This window comes from Notechis scutatus, chromosome 6, assembly GCF_049901735.1.
Source record: "Notechis scutatus isolate UNSWTSFEM ecotype Mainland chromosome 6, rNotScu1.2, whole genome shotgun sequence".
Classification (NCBI taxonomy): domain Eukaryota; kingdom Metazoa; phylum Chordata; class Lepidosauria; order Squamata; family Elapidae; genus Notechis; species Notechis scutatus.
In genome coordinates, this window is record NC_142014.1 from 24418059 (window position 1) to 24439038 (window position 20980).

General features: G+C 40.3%; 1 protein-coding gene and 1 long non-coding RNA gene across 5 annotated transcripts in view; both read left to right on the top strand.

Moving 5' to 3' along the window:
- CCDC91 (coiled-coil domain containing 91) overlaps positions 1-20980 on the top strand; it is a 118043-nt gene that overhangs the window by 20821 nt on the left and 76242 nt on the right. For all 4 annotated transcript variants that reach the window (XM_087969541.1, XM_026679277.2, XM_087969543.1 and 1 more), the window contains 3 exons: positions 1148-1272; positions 4359-4535; positions 6050-6154. In XM_087969541.1, the coding sequence (XP_087825667.1) occupies positions 1148-1272; positions 4359-4535; positions 6050-6154 (407 nt within the window). The remainder of the gene's footprint in view (positions 1-1147; positions 1273-4358; positions 4536-6049; positions 6155-20980) is intronic.
- LOC148130145 (uncharacterized) lies at positions 9938-15836 on the top strand. Its single transcript, XR_015750290.1, has 2 exons — positions 9938-10742; positions 14793-15836. It is a non-coding gene; the product is annotated as an uncharacterized LOC148130145 (long non-coding RNA).

The following is a 20980-nucleotide window of genomic DNA, read 5'->3' on the forward strand; positions in this document are numbered from 1 at the left end:
AAAGATCAGTTCAATCATCTTGAACATTTCAGAAGGAAAGTGAAGTTCCCATGCTTATAAATACTTTAGTAAAATAATGCTTCCAACCAGTACTGTCTTATAATAAGGGTTATTACAGTATATTTCCCCATAAGTATAAAATTACACAGTATTTCTCTTGGGTTCTCAAAATGCCTTACCCGATAATCTTTATAACAATTTAGTGAGATGTTGTGAACAACTTAGTGAGAAGTTGTGCAGTGGAGAAGAAGTCAAGCATTAGATGTTTGATTCTGAGAAGGAGTGGAGATTTGAACTATGGATTTGCCCTAGTGCAATTTTATCCTTCTGTCTGTATAGAATATGAAAAAAACCTAGATCTTGTGCAAATTCACTTTGGGTTGTGCGGGGTAGACAGACATCAATTAAGCAAATCTGTTTGGCATGCTGCCTAAGCCATTTTCCAAATCAGCATAGCTGCAGAATGTATAGAATTCTTGCTATATATTTATTTTGCTTCCATAACCTTTCTGCTGTGATTTTTTTTTTGTTTTAGCAGAATTTTTTTAAAAAATTTCTATATTTTTCAGTGTATCAACTAGGATTGTTTACCCTTATAAAACCAGACAATTTTTAATAAAGTATTTTTCTATTCCTCTCATGTTCTTGTCAAAATATATGCATAAAAATATGCATTGTATTTTGGGAATATTTATGGAAAACTCTCTTTTACAGCTAAAACAACTTGAAACTTTCACTCACGATGTTCGCTTGCTCTTATGCTCTTACATCAGGGAAACTTACCAGAATTGGTAGTATTTTATTAAAAAAAGAAATATGTATTCCTTTACATTTACACACGTATACGTGTGTGTGCGTGTTTGTATATATTTGTGTAAGCATGTGTAAATGGTAAACTAATTTTTGGTAAGTAAAGACATGCAGAACTAACTTATTTTATCTTAAATTTTCTCGCAGCAGTTTTAGTAAGGAAATTTGAGTTTTATTTATATTGTAATTCATTGTAATTTGTTGAATTCCTTTGGCTGGTACACCGAGTTGTTATTTTTAGCTTTGCAGAAAGTTACAAGCTTTTAAAAACAGATGTCTTATTGAATTTCTTTTTCTTTTGTTTGCATTCCTTTCTCTTTCTTGTTTTTACCAACAGTGCCGGAAATTCTTGTACCACCAACGGTTTCTGCTGAGCTGCTCCTGGAACAGGCTCCGGCAAATGTACCGGCCGACACTCAACTATCACCCAATACTTTAAGTGCAACCGATCTTAAAGAGCAGGTAAAACGATTTAATGATTATTATATTTTTAATGCATGAAACAATACTTTTTAAACATACCCACCGATTGTAAATAAATTGTAAGCAGAGAAGGACAAGGGGTGATAGGATAGCTGTCTTCCAGTCCAGGGACTGTTGCAGAGAAGAAGGGGTAGATCTACTCTGCAAAACACCTGAAGGCAGGACAAGAAGGAATTATTGGAAACTCATCAGAGGACCTCGAACTATAAAAATTTCCTGACAGTGAGAACAATTAATCAATGGAGGAGCTTGCCTTTGGAAGTGGTAGGTGCTTCCATCACTATAGGCTTTCAAGGAGATATTGGAGAGCCATTTGTCTGGAATGGTGTAGGGTCTCCTTCTCGAACATATGGTTAGACTAGAAAACCTCCAAGGCTCCTTCCAACTCTGTTGTTCTATGTTCTGCATAATAGATCAGTGTGGATTAATGAGACTTTTTTAAGGAGTAAGTTTGCATAAAATGCAATGATCTGAATATCTTGCTAGAGATATTGTTGCCCCAAACCCAGTTGTTCAGGATTGAAACTTAGATTTTGCCCTCACCCCCACAGGCAGGCAAGACACCAGAATATAAACAGACAGCAAACAGCACTCCTTACTAGCACTGATGATGTTACCTAGTTAGGTTAACGAAACGTCTGCAAGAAAACAAGCAAGCTCAGAGAGCACCAACGACTCCTCGTTTCAACCCTGAGCTACAAATATTTTCCTTTATTGGTGCTTAGATTTCAGTCTCTTTAGTGAACTAAAACATTTCCTTTTCTGTAGAAAATTATTAGAAATCAAAATGTAGATTTAAGGAAAAGGATAAGGAATTGTGTGTGAATAAAAGTAGTCAGGTATTTCCCCTTTAAAGAGGAAAATTCTTAACTGTTTTGCTTTTTGGTGTTTTTTGAGATCGGAAAAAGGTGATGATGAAAATTAGGGATGGAGAAGTATCAAGCTAAAATCTTACTGGGCCTAATAGTGGGGTGGGTTGTTTAGATGGGTCATTTAGTACAGGGGTCCTCAAGCACCGGGCCGGACGGTACCGGTCCGTGGAGCACTCTGTACCGGCCGCAAAGAAAAAAATAAAATAAAAATGGCAGCTTTCTTCGCCTTCGGTGAATGCTGCTGGGATCAGGGATCAAGGACACAAATGAGAGAAGGAGGGAGGAAGCAACCGAAGCCTGTCCTGCTCTCTGGCTCAGCGGCTTCGGTTTCCTCCCGCCTCGTTCCTCTCTCAGTCGCTCTCTCGCTCCTCCACCAGCCCAGGAAGAAACTGCTTCAAAGAAGCCGGGAGGGTGGCTTTTCCTGTCGCCGCAGCGCCTCCGAAGCGCCCGTTTCCCCCACCCCGCCCGCCGCGCACGCTTCAATTCAGTGCTCCGTTCTGCCTGCCTGCCTGCCTGCCTTCGTTTGGAGCAGCTTCGGCTGAGAATAATAACTATTCGCCTCTTTTTATCAGCCGAAGCTGCTCCGAAATGAAGAAGGCAGGCAGGCAGGCAGAAGCGAGCACTGTGGATTGAACTGCGCGGGCGGGCGGGTGGGTGGAGTAAACGGGCGCCGGAGGTGCTGCGGCGACAGGAAAAGCCACCACACCCCCGCTTCTTTGAAGCAGTTTCTTCCTGGGCTGGTGGAGCGAGAGAGCGACTGAGAGAGGAGGCACACCGAGGGAGGAGGGAGACACCTGAGGGAGGGAGGGAGACACCTGAGGGATGGGGCTGAGGGAGGCAGGGCCGGCGCTCCCTGAACTTGGTGGTTTGCTGGCAGGCGTTTTATTACCCGACTAGGTAACAACATCAGATGTTACCTAGTCAGGTAATGAACATCTGCAAGCAAACCACCAAACTCGATTCTCTCCCCCCGGTCCTTGAAAAGTGTTTGTGCTTGAAACTGGTCCCTGGTACAAAAAAGGTTGGGGACCACTGATTTAGTAGATGCTTTTGAGAATCATCAAAGCATACCTGGTTTTAGATGTATAAATTCATGATTTAGGAATACAGTTGACTTACGACCATCATTGGGACCAGAATTTCCTTTTCTGAGCAAGGTTGATGTTCTGAGTTGTCAAACCCAATTTTGTGTTTTGTTGGTCATGATTGCTAAGCAATTCACTGCGGTTGTTAAACTAATCACATGGTCATTAAGCAAATCTGGCTTCCCATATTGACGTGGCTTGTTGGAAGCCAGCTGGGAAGGTCCCAAAGGCCAATGACCTCAGGATGCTACAATCCATGCTAGTTACCAATTGCCCAAATTTTGATCACGTGACTGTAGAGATACTGTCATGCCCCTATTAGAATCTGACTCCAAGGGAGAGGAGGAACAGCTGACAGGGAGTGGGAGTGTGGCTCCAGAGGTTGTGGAGGAAACTGGGGAAGGGCACAGGCCGGCTGGGTATTCAGAGGAAAACCCAGGCCCATCCCCTCTTCCTCCTAGGGCATGCAGGGAGGAGCAGATAAGGGAGAAACATAAATGGTGTGGTCTACAGGGGAGGAAAGGGCCTTGATCCCCTTCATGGGCTGCAGCTGTGAGGACTGTTTAAAAGGACAAACTGTGAATGGGCCAGTGCTGGAAGCAAAGTGTGAAAATATTTCTAGTTTGTCAGTTCTTATCTGAGTTCTGGCGTCCTTCCCAGTGTGTGTATTTTGATATCTGTGGACGTCTTCAAGCCCTTATCCTGCCTTGTCTCATTAATTGCTTCAGTGTGATTTGTGTTGTTTTTTCTATTTATAATTTATATGTATTCTGAGTTGGAACGGAATTTCTTCCTTTTTGCAACTGTTTGTGGGGGAGTTTTTTCTCCAGTCAATGATAATTGGAGCTTTGAATCCAAGTTGAAAGAAGTAAAGGGACTTCACCTGTTTTTGTGACTGTGTTGCCTTTGTATCCCACCCTGGGTCATCACAGATACTGTGATAGTCGTAAGTGTGAAAATGGGTATGGGTCATAAGTCACTTTTTTCAATACCATTCAAACTTCAGACAGCTGCTAAATGAATGATTATAAGTCTAGGGCTACCTCTGTGTTTAATGATTAAATCTGACACCTGTACATCTCACTGTTTTGTGTCGTCCATAAAACAGGTTCCCTTATCCATCAATCCTCCATTGACTGAAAGTCAAGAAAAAGCATCTGCCAACTACGACGAAACTGATACAAAACCCAGACTGAGTGATTCTGAAAAGCATTTTCAACAAACCCTTTCAGCTCTGGAAAGTAAACTCCAGACAGCAGATGAAGAAAAAGCTAGAATAAAAAAGGTATAGCTACAAGTCAACAGAGTCTTCCATTCCTGTCTGTGTGGTTGTTGATCTAGTCAGGGGTGGTGAATGATGGCTCCTGAGCCAGCCATGTGATGCTGGCTCAGGAATTCTGAGAGTCGAAGTCCACAGATCGCAAAGAGGCCATCGTTCCCCATCCCTGATTTCTAGATGGCGAGAGCACCAGCCCATTTTCTCCTTCTGTTCCTCTGGGGTCAGGGGTCGGCAACCTTAAACACTCCAAGAGCCACAAAGGTCATAACTAAAAGCCCCCAGTTCAATTTTGGAGCCGACCAGAAGTCCGGTTCCCTCATCATAGAGTCTCTTCTTAGCGTGGTGTCCTTTTTTCTCTGCCAACCAGAAGTCCGGTTCCCCCATCATAGAGTCTTCTCCAAGCATGGCATCCTTTTTCCTCTACCTGTCCTAAACGAAAGCCCTATCAACTGTGGTGCCGACCAGTTACAGGGAACCATAGCAGAGGGATGAAAGAGCCACATGCGGCTCCAGAGCTGTGGGTTGCCATCCCCTGCTCTGGGTCATGCTCACCTTTCCTTTTGGCGTCTTGACTGTAAGTGAGTATTTTGTCGAACAAGGTGTGGGGGAAAAAAAGATGTTTTCGATTACTCCTTTTAGGTGTACTAGAAGGATATTGACAGATTTGAACACGAGGCCGTATCCAACATAATGCAATTCATTGTTGAGAAAGTAAGGTCCAACCTTTAGGCAAGAAAAGTCAAATGCACAGGTATAGAATAGATGGCATCTGGCTCAATAGCAGCAATTGTGAGGATCTAGATGTCCTAGTGAACAACCATTTAAGTTTGAGCCAGCCGTGTGTTGCAGCTGCCAAAAAAGCCAACACATGCCTTGGCTGCATCAACAAAGGAATAGTATCACGTGAAGTGTTAGTACTGCTTTATAGTGCTCTGGAAACATCACACTTGGAATAGTCCACCCAGTTTTGGTCACCACGATACAAAAAAGGATGTTGAGACTCTAGAAAGAGAGCAGAGAAGAGCAACAAGGATGACTCGGGGACTGGAGGCTAAAGCACACAATGAACGGCTGCGGGAACTGAATATTTCTAGACTAACAAAGAGAAGGACTAGGAGTGACATGATAGCAGTTGTCTAATATTTGACAACAGTGGGTTAACCCATTTTCCAAAGCACCTGTGAGCAGGACATGAAGTAACAGATGGAAGCTAATCAAGGAGAGAAGCAACCTAGAACTAAGAAGAAATTTATTGACAGTGAGAACAATTAATCAGTGGAACGACTTGCCTGCAGAAGTTGTGAATGCTCCATCACTGGAGATTTTAAAGAGGGGACTGAAAAGTCATTTGTCTGGGATGATATAGAGTTTCCTTGAGTAGAGGGTTGGATTAGAAGCCTAGAAACTCCCTTCCAACTCTTGTTATTTTGCATTCTATTCTATAAGTTGGACTCTGACTGACAAGTGTAGCTGGTAATTATAAAAGAGATATGTTTTAATATAAGTCATTTTTCTTTTAGGAGTTGGAAGATCTTTTGGAAAAACACAGGACTTTGGAAACCAATTACCTGAAAGAAAAAGATGAAAAATTGATTTCACATAAGGATATATACAACAAGCTCCAGGTAATGTTCTAAGATTTTTATCCACTGAGGGCGTTCTTGGTTGCACCGGTAATTTATAGGCCTAGCCATAAAGAATGATACAACAGAAAATAAAATGCATCTGTTTAAAAAAGAACTAAGGGTTATATAACTAAATTAGAATAGTGTCTGTTATTCAGTTTACCTAGCAATTTGTGCTGGTTGTAAAGCTTCACGTCTCTTTTAAAACATGTCTAGTTTAATATTGTAAACTGCTCTGAGTTATCCTACAGTAAGACGGACAGCCAATAAATTTGATAAATAAATAAAATACAACATTGTGTTTATACAACCATCTTTAAAATCCCATCACTGTATTAAGAACTAAAAGAAACTATGTATTGGGGTCAATTTCTTTATATGGAAAAATAGGAAACACACAGAAATGAGAAATACGAAGAGGAATCCCTATCAGAAAGTTATCATAACACAAGCCATGACAGATGGATTGGTTTTGATTCAGAGATTTATCCAAAGCTCCTGCCTTATAACCTAGTTTAAACTCCAAGGAACCTTCATTGCTAAGGATCTTAGTCTGTGTTGGGGTTTCATAATGAAGCTTGAGTCCAGATGAATAAGGGAATCAAACTTTTAGGAGCTTCGTTGCGTGTTTTCTTCGTGGAAGTAGAATGTGGGACATCTTCACTACTTCTAGGTTCCATTTTGGTTTTGCCTTCTCTGCTGTTAAGACCAGCACCTGCGACCACACAGCAAGTAAGTTGAAGAGTACAGCCGTACAGCTTGTCAGCAACTTCTTTTCAGCGAAAACAGCTGGCCCTGGCACTGCATAACTAAGAGAAAAACCAGCATGAATCAGGGACTTGGTATTTTTCCAAGATGAATCTGTAGGTACTCAGAGTCTTTGGAAATCTCACAATGAGTATAAAAAAAGGCAAAAGCTCTCAGGACTTTGTAGAAGTTTAGCTAATGTATTGTGGTGGAATACATTCATGTGGGCCAAAGAAACATGTAAGAAAAGTTACTTTAACTAGTTTTATCCAGGATCAGAAGAGGTTCATTTTAATAGGACATGCTTCATTTTCATGCAGCACCCCCGAACCATGTAAAATGAAAATCAGATTGAGTTCTTGTGGAAAGTTTCTGAATTCTTTTCAGGTATAAGTGCTCTCCATTTTGGCTAATCAATTGCGCAGATGTGGCTCCTTCTGATAGGAGTTAGTCACGCGTGCTTACTCCAGCGTTTAAGTCTCCAATATTTACTATATGCTTGCACAGTCCGCCTACATCTCCCAGAAGGAACATTGGAAAATTTTAAGTCTAATTTTTCAATTGTAAAATCCGTTCCAAAACCGATACATGTATATATTTAGAATCTCAGTAAGATCGTGTTCTTGAAAAACAATGCAACTTATGCGGTTTGGGCTTCTCTTTCAAACATAGTTGCAATATTTTTCTTTTAGCATTGGCAATCATTGTCTCCTTTTCTGAATTAAACTCAAATCCTGGATTTGATTTTGAAGCCTTAAATGTGTCTTTATACTCCTGCCACCCTTCTTCTTTTCCCTCATAACTTAAAGTTGGAAGAATTCCTGCTCCAATTCTCTATATCCCTGTTATAATTAGGAAACAATGGTAAGAAATGATTCAGAAGAGCATCATCGTTGCTGACATTTAGCACAAAAATAGCCCTGGATTTCTTTATTCTGAACAATCGCATATATTCAGGGATTGAGTTGCTAACTGATAATATAGAGAAGATAGAGCCAGCCGCACAAAGTTTTAATGTATATTTGCATGAGAGAAGTTAAGTTACTCAAAGGAACTAAAGAACAGCAAAATCCTGAAGCTCTTAGTCACTCTGTACTGAATACAAAATAGGGATTGGATCAGGAGAGAGAATGAACCACTGCAGGAAGAGAATTTTGCATATTAAAAATACATATTCTGTCAAGATACTAATTGGCTGATGAAAGTGAAAGTTGAAGAGTCACCAATTAAAAATTATCAATTTAAATTTATTAATTGATTACATATAAATAAAGTCACCTGTCTTTGAGATAATTGCAAAAATGTATATCCTCTAATTAAGGGGACGCAGTGGCTCAGTGGCTAAGACGCTGAGCGTGACAATCAGAAATAAAAGTTGGCAGGTCAGCGGTTCGAATCCCTAGTGCTGCGTAACGGAGTGAGCTCCCGTTACTTTCCCAGCTTCTGCCAACCTAGCAGTTCTAAAGCATGTAAAAATGCAAGTAGAAAATTAGGGACCACCTTTGGTGGGAAGTTAACAGCGTTCTGTGTGCCTTCAGCATTTAGTCATGCCGGCCACATGACCACAGAGACGTCTTTGGACAGCGCTGGCTCTTCAGCTTTGAAATGGAGATGAGCACTGCCCCCTACAGTCGGGAATGACTAGCACCTTTACTTTTACCTTTATCTCCTCCAAATAATTGGAAAACCACAGAGTTGTTAAAAGGAAAATTAATTAGAATCAATTTAACTTCTTTTTAGATCTGGACATGATTGTAACATATCAAAAATAAAATTGTCTCAAATCACATCAAATAAATTGAATCAAATCAATTTGATTATAGAGGCCTTCAAAATAAAAGTTGTTTCAATCCGCTTTTCTCCAAGCAAGTGTTCTTCTTTATTGAAGAGTATAATGGGAGAGTATAATGCAACTTTTAGTGTGATGCTTTGTCCTCAGTCAACAAAACATTGTTTAATGCTCAAGAACCACAGAACCATTGTTCTTGAGAAATTATTCCTTGGCATTATGTGCTAAATTGAGAACATTTGAGAACTTTATGAAGCAGCTGCTCTGTCAAGTTCCGAATCTTATTTCCACTTATAGGAATCTGAATTTTTGATTCTGAAGTAGCGATAAAGATGATGTAGGAAGGAGGACACAGTAGGGGAAGCCATGAATGATGAAAGATTGGTGGAGTGTTTTATTCAGGGTTACGAGTATGATTCCAAACGATGCATATTTTGAAAAGTGGGTCTCCTGTTATCACATCTGGTCACAATATTATAAAAAAGATGTTGAGACTCTGGAAAGAGTGTAGAAAAGAGCAGCAAAGATGATTAGAGGGCTGGAGGCTAGAACACATGAAGAATGGTTGCGAGAATTGGAATGTCTAGTTTAAAAGGACTAGGGGCGACATTATAGTATTCCAATATTTGAGGGGCTACCACAAAGAAGAGGGGGTCAACTTAGTTTCCAAAGCATCGGAAGTCAAGACAAGAAAGAATGGATGGAAACTAGTCAAGGAGAGAAGCAACTTAAAATTCAGGAGAAACTTCCTGACAGTAGGAACAGTTAACCAGTAAAACAACTTGCCTTTAGAAGTTGTGGGTACTCCATCACTGGAGGTTTTCAAGGAAAGATTGGATAGCCATTTGTCTGAAATGGTATAGGGCAAGGGTCTTCAAACTTGGCAAGTTTAAGACTTGTGGACTTCCCGAGCTAACATGACTGGAGAAGGAATTCTGGGAGTTGAAGTCCACAAGTCTTAAAGCTGTCAAGTTTGAAGATCCCTGTTATAGGGTCTCCTGCTTGAGCAGGGAGTTGGGCTAGAAGTCCTCCAAGATCCCTTCCAACCCTGTTATTCCAAGTCTAAGTCCGGAACACCTAAGGTGAAGGTAAAGGTTCCCCTCACACATACATGCTAGTTGTTTCTGGCTCTAGGGGGCAGTGCTCATCTCCGTTTCAAAGCCGAAGAGCCAGCACTGTCCGAAGACATCTCCGTGGTCATATGGCCAGCATGACTAAATGCCAAAGGGGCATGGAACACTGTTACCTTCCCACTAAAATGGTCCCTATTTCTCTACTTGCATTTTTTCATGCTTTTGAACTGCTAGGTTGGCAGAAGCTGAGACAAGTAACGGGAGCTCCCTCCGTTAAGTGGCGCTAGGGATTCGAACCACTGAACTGCCAACCTTTCTGTTCGACAAGCTCAGCGTCTTAGCCACTGAGCCACCGCATCATTCCCATTCCGGAACATCTAGATTGCCCTTAATAATTGAAGTACGTAGGATGATCTTCTGTAGGTTGGTAGATCTAAATACAAGACGCTTGGTAAGGTAGCTGGGGTGTGTATCTTGGAGGTAGGTGATTTCTGCAAGGAAAAATACTAGAAAATGTATGTGGTTTTCTTTTTTAAAAGTAATATGACTTGCATCCTGTTAAATACCATCTTCTAACAAAATATTTAGGTTGGTTTTAGGTGCAGACATAGAGGAGACAGAACCCGAATAATGAAAAATAGTGTTAAAAATCTACTATATCTCCCTGTGAATTTGTAGATGAGATTCCTGGAATATTGTCAAGTTGAGGAAGAGCTTGGAATTATGCTGTGCCAGTGGGTGGAAATTTACTTTTTTAGTCACTAAAGTGGGTTTTGGCTGTTTATTTGGAGAGATTTTATGTTTAAGATAATACCCTCCTGCCTATTTCCCTATTCAGTTTTTCTGCCAGGGCTCTGTGCTGTCAATTCTTCATCTTCCCTTTTTTAAATTTTACTCTACAACGGGGGTTCCCAACCTGGGGTGCTCGCACTCCCTGGGGGTGCGAGACGATATTCCAGGGGGTGCGAGAAAAGTCCAGGTAAATAATAGGATATTGGCTATATGTTGGCATTTTTATTTATTATGCAATGGATTAACTTTGTTTTCATTTTAGAGTTAAGTATCGTTATTTAGTGGCCGTCACATACATAGCTGAAAAGATTCAATCCTACCATATATTTAACGTGTTCAGTAGTTCCTAAAGTCTAAATTTCAGGGGGTGCGAGGTTCGAGTGAAATTTCTTTAGGGGTGCGGGGCGAAAAAAAGGTTGGGAACCACTGCTCTACAACATTGTTCTTTGAACCACTTGGAACTGTGAAGCTGCTCAACCAGCACAAGTGGAATTGAATAAAACAGATCAGAAATCTGTTGATGGAAACTAATCAAGGAGAGAAGGCACCTAGAACTAAAGAGAAATTTCCTAACAGTGAGAACAGTTACCCAGCGGAACAGAAATTGTGTGTGCTCCATCACTGGAGGATTTTAAGGAGAGACTGAACGGCCACTTGTCTGGAATGGTATAGATCTCCTGTTTGAGCAGGGGTTGGACTAGAAGACCTCCAAGGTCCCTTCTAACTCTGTTATTCTGTTAATTGCTATGGCTCCTCTAGATTGACCCACCGCAAAAAAAACTAGTTTGTTCAGTGAATAGATGATGCTCCTGTTTTAAGAACCGTCAGCTCCATGTTGCTCTTTTGAGATAGAGACTGAAGATGAAGCTTCATCCGGGCCCCGGGCTTTGCATTTTCTCTCTTGCACATGTGATGGCCAGGATCTCATGTCTTCCAGTGTGGGGTTACGGAATAGTAGCTGAAGGATTAGGTGTCTAGACACTTAAACGTTCAGTAATATTCTGACTCAGTCTTCTAAGTATAGAAAGTTATTTATTCTTCCATAAACGTTTGGATATTAACAATTTCAAGATGGATGCAATTATTTCAGAGGCTTCCTCAAGCTAGAATCATAATGAGTAAAATTAGATTATAGCTTAAAAACCACTATAAAATTGATGATAAAACTTAAAGCAGAGCTTAGTTCTTTTATTTCAGGGAGGCGTTTAATCTTAAATTTCAGTTATGTTGTGCCCTTCAAAATAAACTCTTATGAAGTGAAGAGTTGGTTCTAATGCCGAAAATTATGTTTTCTTAAAGCTAAATATATAGGCTTTTTTGGTTAGACACTGTGCTTTTCTGTGTGAAATAATAAACCAGAGATGAAAATATAAGATTATCACGATAAGCATGAGTGGAGTCTGGTAGAAGCTGCTGAACCAATGAAAAGACATGGGTTATGCTTTCATGAAAAGAAATGTGGGAAAGTGAAGAGACGAATAGCAGGATGAAACTTTAATTATTGTAAATTACCGAAGGTCCATAGAACATAGAATAACAGAGTTGGAATGGACCTTGGAAGTCCTACCAAGGGACCTTCTAATCCTACCCCCTCTTTGAGCAGGCAATCTATAGCATTTCAGAGAAATGACTGTGTCCCGTAAAGTAGAATGAATAGCAGAATGAAACTTTAATTATTGTAAATTACCGAAGGTCCATAGAACATAGAATAACAGAGTTGGAAGGGACCTTGGAAGTCCTACCAAGGGACCTTCTAATCCTACCCCCTCTTTGAGCAGGCAATCTATAGCATTTCAGAGAAATGACTGTGTCCCGTCTCTTCTTAAAACCTCCAATGATGGAGCACCCACAATTTCTGAAGGCAAGACGTTCCACTGGTTAATTGTTCTCACTGTTAGGAAATTGCTCCTTAGTTCTAGGTTGCTTCTCTCCTTGATTAGTATCCATCCATTGTTTCTTATCTTTCCTGTATCCTGGCATACAACCCTCTTTACAGTATGTTGTTGTTGTTGTGTCCGACCCATTGTGACCCCATGGACAACGTTCCTCCAGGCCTTCCTGTCCTCTACCATCCTCTGGAGTCCATTTAAGCTGACGCCGACTGCTTCGGTGACTCCATCCAGCCACCTCATTCTCTGCTGTCCCCTTCTTCTTCTTTGTCCCTCAATCGTTCCCAGCATTAGGCTCTTCTCCAGGGAGTTCCCTTCCTTCTCATGAGGTGGCCAAAGTCTTTGGGTTTCCTCTTCAGGATCTGACCTTCTAAAGTGCAGTCAGGGTTGATCTCCTCTAGGACTGACCCGTTGGATCGTCTTGCAGTCCAAGGGACTTGCAGGAGTCATCTCCAGCACCAGAGTTCAAAGGCCTCCATTCTTTGGCACTCAGCCTTTCTTGTGGTCCAACTTTCACAGCCATACATAGAATAGAATAGAATAGAATAGAATAGAATAGAATAGAATAGAATAGAATAGAATAGAATAGAATAGAATAGAATAGAATAGAATAGAATAGAATAGAATTCTTTATTGGCCAAGAGTGATTGGATATACACGGAATTTGTCTTGGTGCAAATGCTCTCAGGGTACATAGAAGAAAAGATGCATTCGTCAAGAGTCAAGAATCATAAGGTACGACACTTTATAATAGTCGTAGGGTACAATAAGCAATCAAATCATACTAGGAAACAGTCAACATAAATTGTAAGGATACATGCGACAAAGTTACAGTCATCCAGTCACAAGTGGGAGGGGATGGGTGATAAGGAGTGATGAGAAGATTAACAGTAATAGTAGTGCAGACTTTGTAAATAGTTGGATAGTGTTGAGGGAATTATTTGTTTAGCAGAGTGATGGCGTTCAGGGGAAAACTCCTTGTGTCTAGTTGTTCTGGTGTGCAGTGCTCTATAGCGTCGTTTTGAGTGAAGGAGTTGAAACTGTTTATGTCCGGGATGTGAGGGGTCTGTAGATATTTTCACAGCCCCCTCTTGGACCCGTGCAATATACAGGTCCTCCATGGAAGGCAGGTTGGTAGCTATTGTTTTTTCTGCATTCCTAATTACTCTCTGAAGTCTGTGTCTGTCCTGTGGGTTGCAGAACCAAACCAGACAGTTATAGAGGTGCAGATGACAGACTCAATAATTCCTCTGTAGAACTGGGATCAGCAGCTCCTTGGGCAGTTTGAGCTTCCTGAGTCCCAAGAACATTCTTTCTGCGCCATTTTGGATCAGATACATTGCAACTGGGAAAACCATAGCCTTGACTCTACGCACTTTTGTTGGCAGGGAGATGTCCCTGCTTTTTAATAAACAGGACTCTAAATGAAAACATCTTGGATAGGTAGTTTCATTTCAACCATCTAAGGAAAGGCGGTCTACCTTGTCATAGCAGTCTAACAAAGAGAAGGACTAGGGGTGACATGATGGCAATCTTCCAGTACTTGAGCTGTCCCAGAGATGAGGAGATCAACCTAATTCTCCAAAGCACCTGAGGACAGGACAAGAAATAACAGATAATAGTAGTTGAAGAGAGATCCAACTTAGCACTAAGGAGACATTTCCTGACAGTGAGAATGATTAATCAGTGGAAGGGATTGCCAAGACCCATGTTGTGGGTGCCCCATCACCGGAGGTTTTTAGGAAGAGATTGGACCACCATTTGTCCAAAAAGTATAGGGTCTTGACCATTGGCCTAGAAGACCTCCAAGGTCCCTTCCAACCCTATTGTATTCTTCCTAGCAAATCCTACCGATGCATTGCTGCTTAGAAGGTGCATTTTTCCTAACAGATTTGTCTTTACAGATGTTGGTGTCGGTACAATTATCACATTTGGGCATTTAAACATTTGTATTTTTCCCCACTTAATAATAGTTAAGGGGACAGATGGGAGGGAATTTTGCAAAGCTTTAAGAATCATGGTTGAAAGATAGACCCATTAAAAATTTCCCCTTGCAACTCCAAATTCAGGACTAAACGGTTAATGTAAACTTTCTTAACCATAGGCTGTAGTCATTTGGATAGTGCTTCAGATTTTCAACACCTTTTCATTCTGTCACTCCTTAAATTGTGTTAATGTAAGGGAGCTCTGATACCCAGATGACAAATCCATTAATCTTCCATTACACAATCACAACGTGTCTGTTTTTCTAACACTTCTATTACAACAGTGATTTAGCATCACCTTTTTTAAACGATAGTCTACTTGGCATAAATATAATACTGAGCTTGTTATACTTCCCTCTTTAGACAACAGCGTTTTGATGGATCTTCTGCCTTGGGCAATTTTGAATGTGTCTGAACTCGGAAAGACGAAGTATGACATTTTCAGTAAGATTCAATACAATATAGAGGAGCTGAATTACACAACCTTAGCACTGCGAGAAAACCCCCTAAGCAACATGAACATAAGGCACTAATTACCTAACTATTCCATTGAAGGAACTCCCATGTCGAACATCTGGGCTTTCTCTGCAACCAATACATTGAATAATAAAAGGATGGTGTTTTTAAATATTTTATTATTTTTTATTTGGCATCGCTATAGTTAATTCTCATTTTGATTTTAAAACAAGATGAATGGGAATGGAAACAATTCTTTGTCAGTGCTCCAGCTGGGGCGTACATTTCGGTTCTTCCCGAGAGACGTTCCTTTTGGTGACATAATTTCACTCACTGATTTCAAAATTAAATATACATTCATCCATACCCATCACACTGTCCCCTATGGGGATAAGCATTATTAAACCGATTGCAGAGAAGGAATGAAGAAACTGCAAACCCAAGAAATTAAAGGCCTGGGATGTGAAAAAAACAAAATGTATCTACAATGAGTTTACTCCAGTGTACATTTCCATACCTTTGGATGCTTGCAAACTATAATTTTTTTCACCGTGCCCATATATAGTTTGCTCTCTCTTTGAGGAACAAATATTAGAACACTGCTATCAAGTCTCCCCTAGCTCTTCTTTTCATTAGACTAGAATAGAGATTTTTAAAAATTTTGTTTGCACTTCTTTAAATCTGAATATCTAGCTATGTTCACATCTTAAATGTTCAATGAAAGTTCCCAATTAAAATCCTAACGAAAAGTTTTGATATTAAGAGCCAAACAAACTTATTTGTGCCTGGATGGATCAAATATGTAGATGTAGAAGTTTATAAATTTTGGACCTGTTTTGCAAGGGGGGCAGGGGAGAAAGCTATTATTGTTGTGATATATTTGTCCGTGTTCAACTCTCAGAGATACTACGTGTTTTTGTTCTTTGTCTTTTTCATTACAATTTTTAAATGTCTTTGTCCAGTTTTGTTTTGTCTGTTCATTTTTTTCCTGTAGATTTTAATCCTTTGAATAAAAGAAAAAAATGATAAAAAGTAAATATTCTATGAAAGTCCACAAATGAAGACTAGGGAAGCTTCTGGGTCACTTCTATTGGAGAGAAGAATGATAGCTTAAGTGGGAATGAAATATATATTTTGAGAAGTAAGACCAAGATTGAGTTCTTGGTCATTCAACAACCATTCAGCCTGGTTGTTTTACTGCAGATGTGTCATTACCCTTCTAAATAACAGTATCGCTGCATGATAGGATTGTTCCCTAGCCTGGTCCTGAAACACCTTCAGAAAATCATCTAAAGCACAAAGGACATCAGGAAGTCAGTAGGTCGACTCTCAGAAATATATATTTTCCACAAACTAAAACTGCAATATATTAGTTTTTCCCCTTCTGCCTCCATTATCTCTGCACAAAGGGATTGGTGTTACTTTTGCATACTGTGTAGTATGTAGCTACTAGTTCTATATCTGTGCTTCACTATGAAACTATGTGGTCGGGCTTAGTTTTTGGGGAGGAAAATAAGGAGGGAAAAAATTCTGCCTCTGCCTACCAGCATCCATCGGTATTCATCTGGCTAGTGTCCTATCAGTGTGTGAGAGAGTTGAGGGCTGTTTGGAAAGTGAAGCAGTATTTGCTGTGTGAGCAAGAAGGAGACAGCAAGGCGCCTGGGCATGGCTTAGCTCTACTGTTCTGTACTGAAGCTGTTTGCTGCTGTGAAACTGAAACTCCTCTCCTCTGCTTGTGTTTTGCATTTGGAAGAGATTTCTTTTCAGGTGGGGAAGGGGAATAGAACTCCTTAGCATCAGAGCATGTTAATAATAATAATATAGGAAATACTAATGCTCTGATGGTCATTTCAAAAATCCTTTCTTAGTGAGCACCTAGAAGCCGAGAAGAACATACGTGCCAAATTTCAAGTTTGTTGGCTTTACGGTTCTGGAGATTTTGTGATGATGCATGAGTGGTCTTTCGCTTTTAGATAGATAGATAGATAGATAGATAGATAGATAGATAGATAGATAGATAGATAGATAGATAGATAGATAGATAGATAGATAGATAGAGATGAGGTGTTCTTGGTGTGCTCTGAGCTTGCTTGTTTCCTTGCAGATGTTTCATTACTCAACCTAGGTAAGCCCACAGTGCTGCAGTGGTTAGAGTGCAGTATTGCAGGCGACTTCTGCTGACTTCCGGCTGCCTACAATTTGGTAGATTGAATCTCACCAGGCTGAAGGTTGACTCAGCCTTCCATCCTTCCGAGGTGGGTAAAATGAGGACCCCGATTGTTGGGGGGGGGGGCAATAGGCTGACTCTGTAAACCACTTAGAGAGGTGAAGCAGTATATGAATCTAAGTGCTATTACTATTATCCAAAGGCAATTGGACTTTCTTCTTTTTTCCTTGAAGGTGTTTCACTCCTCATCCAAGAAGCTTTTTCAATTTGTTCAGAACTGAAGAAGCTTCTTGGATGAGAAGCGAAACATCTTCAAGGAAAAGCAAAGAAAGTCCAGTTGCCTTTTGAAAAAGCACTTTTGGGACGACCATGGACTGGATGATTGAGAATCTGCCTAGACACGAAACTAGGTAACATCATCAGAGCTAGCACCGCCTAGCACTGATCACTACGGTCTTGCACTGATGATGTTACCTAGTTTGATAATGTAATGCCTGCAGGAAAACAGCCAAGTTCATAGAGTATCAATGACTTCTCACCTGAAGCCTGAGCTACAAATATTTTCCTTTATGTGTGTGCAACTACATAGAATTACTAGTAGTGGGTATTTCTTCCTGATGGATAACAAAAAATAATGATTACCACAAGGAAAGAGTTTGCTTCCATGTTTGTGTCATGGAAGAGAGAGGAAATTGCTATATCTTTGATGAAACTTCACTCTCTCTCCCAGTAGAAGAAGTAGGTTTATGTCTGTCTATTGAGTCCTGGCATGCACATGTGTATCTGACAAGGCCCTGTTGCCAACCTCCATGTTCACATCTAGAACACACTGACTTTGCAGTGATTTAAATCACACTTAGTTCTCCTTAAATTTGAAGCATGCGGCATTTGTACAATAGTCTTGAGTTGGCCTTATGCGTCACATATAATTGATTGTAATTCCTTCCAGCAAATTGCTGTGTTAAACAATCATTTCCAAGATTTCTTGCTCAGCAGAAAGTATATTTTTTCAAGCCAGTGCTGAGTCGCTTTGTAAAAACAGTTTCACTGCTAGGTAGGCCAATTTCTTTGAAAGCAACCTTTGTATGTTGATACTTGGTGTAATGATGTTTAAACATCGCATAGATCTAGTTACGCATCAACTAGAGAACGTTGTTCAGGCCATTCTGGAGTGGGCATGGATGAATACTGAAATATTTAATTATGCTAATTATTGTTGATAGTGTTGAATTTGGCATTATCAGCCATTCTGTGTTACTTTTTTAGGTTCTCAGATAGGATTTCAATAAGAGGCTGTTTAAGAACAGGGGGAAAAACCCATGGAAGAAATTCTTTGTTATCTCATTGTATTTTCCCAAAAAGATTCTTCAGTGAGCATTTCTGAAGATTTGAAGAGTATGAATGAACAAGAGTTGAATTGTTAGATCAGGAGTGAACAAATATGGCCCCTTCACAACCTGCAGACTTCAACTCCCAGAATTCTTCAATGAGCCTGCTGACTCAGGAATTCTGGGAATGGAAGTCTGCAGGTCATATAGGGGTGGTAGTTGATAGAGTTTCTCAATATGAGCTGAACCTACAAAATGGGTCAAATTTTGTCTTCCCAATGTCATCACAGCAGATGGAAATTTTATTTCAAATTCAACTGCAGCTTGGGCAAGCCATTTGCGGGTTGTAGAAATTAAATAGGGACGGGGTTAATTATTTTTATGTGCTGTCCCACTTCAAGTAAGATTTTTTTTTAAAAAAAACAACCTGCAGCTGAGATTATTTGGGGCTTTTAAAAAGTCTTTTGGGTGCATGCATCTCATGTTGTTACGTGAAATATTATATGTGCATTTTGTGTGTGTGGGAGAGTTGTATGCACGTGCAAAGGGTTTATGAGGCGGAGGAGCCAAAAGAATAAATTGGATTAATTTCATAAACTTTAGTTTAGTTTGTAGCCTAATGACACTTTTGGCCACTAGAAAGTGAGTACAAGGAATTTCAGCTCTTGGACCAATGAAAGTTTTACAGCTTGTTGAAGGTGAGTAGAGTAGAGTGGAGTGGAGGGGAGGGGAGGGGAAGGGAAGGGAAGGGAAGGGGAGGGAAGGGAAGAGAAGAGGAGAGAATGGAATGGAATGGAATGGAATGGAGTAGAATAGAATAGAATAGAATAGAATAGAATAGAATAGAATAGAATAGAATAGAATAGAATAGAATAGTTGGAAGGTCTTCTAGTCCAACTCCCTGCTTAGGAAAGAAACCCTACACCATTTCAGACAAATGGTTGTCCAATCTCTTCTTAAAAATTTCCAGTGTTGGAGCATTTACAACTTCTGAAGGCAAGTTATTCCACTGGTTAATTGTTCTCACTCTCAGGAAATTCCTCCTTAGTTCCAGGTTGCTTCTCTCCTTGATTAGTTTGCATCCATTGCTTCTCATCCTGCCCTCAGGTGATGTCAGAGAGATATTATTATTAGTTTTTTGCACCATCAGCCAGATATTCAGACTGCATTTGGGACTTTTATCCAGCGTTGTACCTTTCTCTTTAGACAGCAAACATTGTCATCATGAGAATTTTCGAATAAAGTGTTTTCTCTTAAACTTTAGTACTTTTATTTTTAAGACTTCTCATGACAGCTTATTATTTCATTATCACCTCAGCCTTTGGAAGTTTGCTGAAGCTCATATGTTATCTCTAATAATGCAAACAACCCAGCTTCGGGATGGATATTTCCTTATTCTAACCTTAGCAAATATTTTACAAGACTGCAGCTGTCAGATGCTGTAAATCCCTCCCCATTCCCCCCATGGCCATTTTAATTATGATTCACTCAACACATTTCAGGAAAGTTTTCCTTCCTTGATAAACAGAACTATGCCACACCGTGTTAATCTAAGGAAAGGTGGAGCCAGCTCTGATGACTTATTTTTCCCCCCAAATTGCAGACAGTAAGACTTCTGTTGGGAAGTTGTCCTATAAACTGAGCTCATTCTTGTGCAGTTGCTCATTGTTGTAATCAAACTTCATGTCCTTCATCTACGACTTTTGAGTGTCCAGTGTTTAAGCCTGGTGAAGATGTGGTTTGGGTCGCGAGAACAAGCAAATCCTGCATATCGAACCAAAGATTCAGAACCAGAATCAGGAAATGAGACCCGTATGAGATAGGTCTTTCAGAATCCTGGACAAATTCAACAGAACAGGGATTTATTTTTCCTGAAAAATGCCTGGAAATCCTGATTTTTATTATGATTGTAGACCAAGTATAAGACAGAGGGAATACAGTAATAAAGGCAGATCTATACTGTACCCATATAGTAATATGAAAGGCATGGGAGATATATCTATTCATCTCTATCCCTATCTCTACCTATCTCTCTCTCTCTCTCTCTCTACCTATCCCTATCTCTGTTTCTGTCTATCTGTACATCCATCCATCCATCTCTAGCTCTAGCTATCTCTGTCTCTGTCTGTCTGTCTGTCTGTCTGTCTGTCTGTCTGTCTGTCTGTCTCAGTCTCAGCTCTCTCCTTCCTCCTCCCTCCCTCCCTCCCTCTCCCTCTCCTTCTCCCTCTCCCTATCCCATCTATATCTTATTCTATCTATCTATCTATCTATCTATCTATCTATCTATCTATCTATCTATCTATCTATCTATCTATCTATCTCTACCTATCTTTGTCTCAGTCTCAGCCTCTCTCCTTCCCTCCCTCCCTCCCTCCCTCCCTCCCTCCCTCTCCTTCTCCCTATCCCTATCCCATCTATATCTTATTCTATCTATCTGTCTGTCTGTCAGTCTATCTGTCTGTCTGTCTGTCTGTCTGTCTATCTATCTATCTATCTATCTATCTATCTATCTATCTATCTATCTATCTCTATCTATCTTTGTCTCAGTCTCAGCCTCTCTCCTTCCCTCCCTCCCTCCCTCCCTCTCCTTCTCCTTCTCC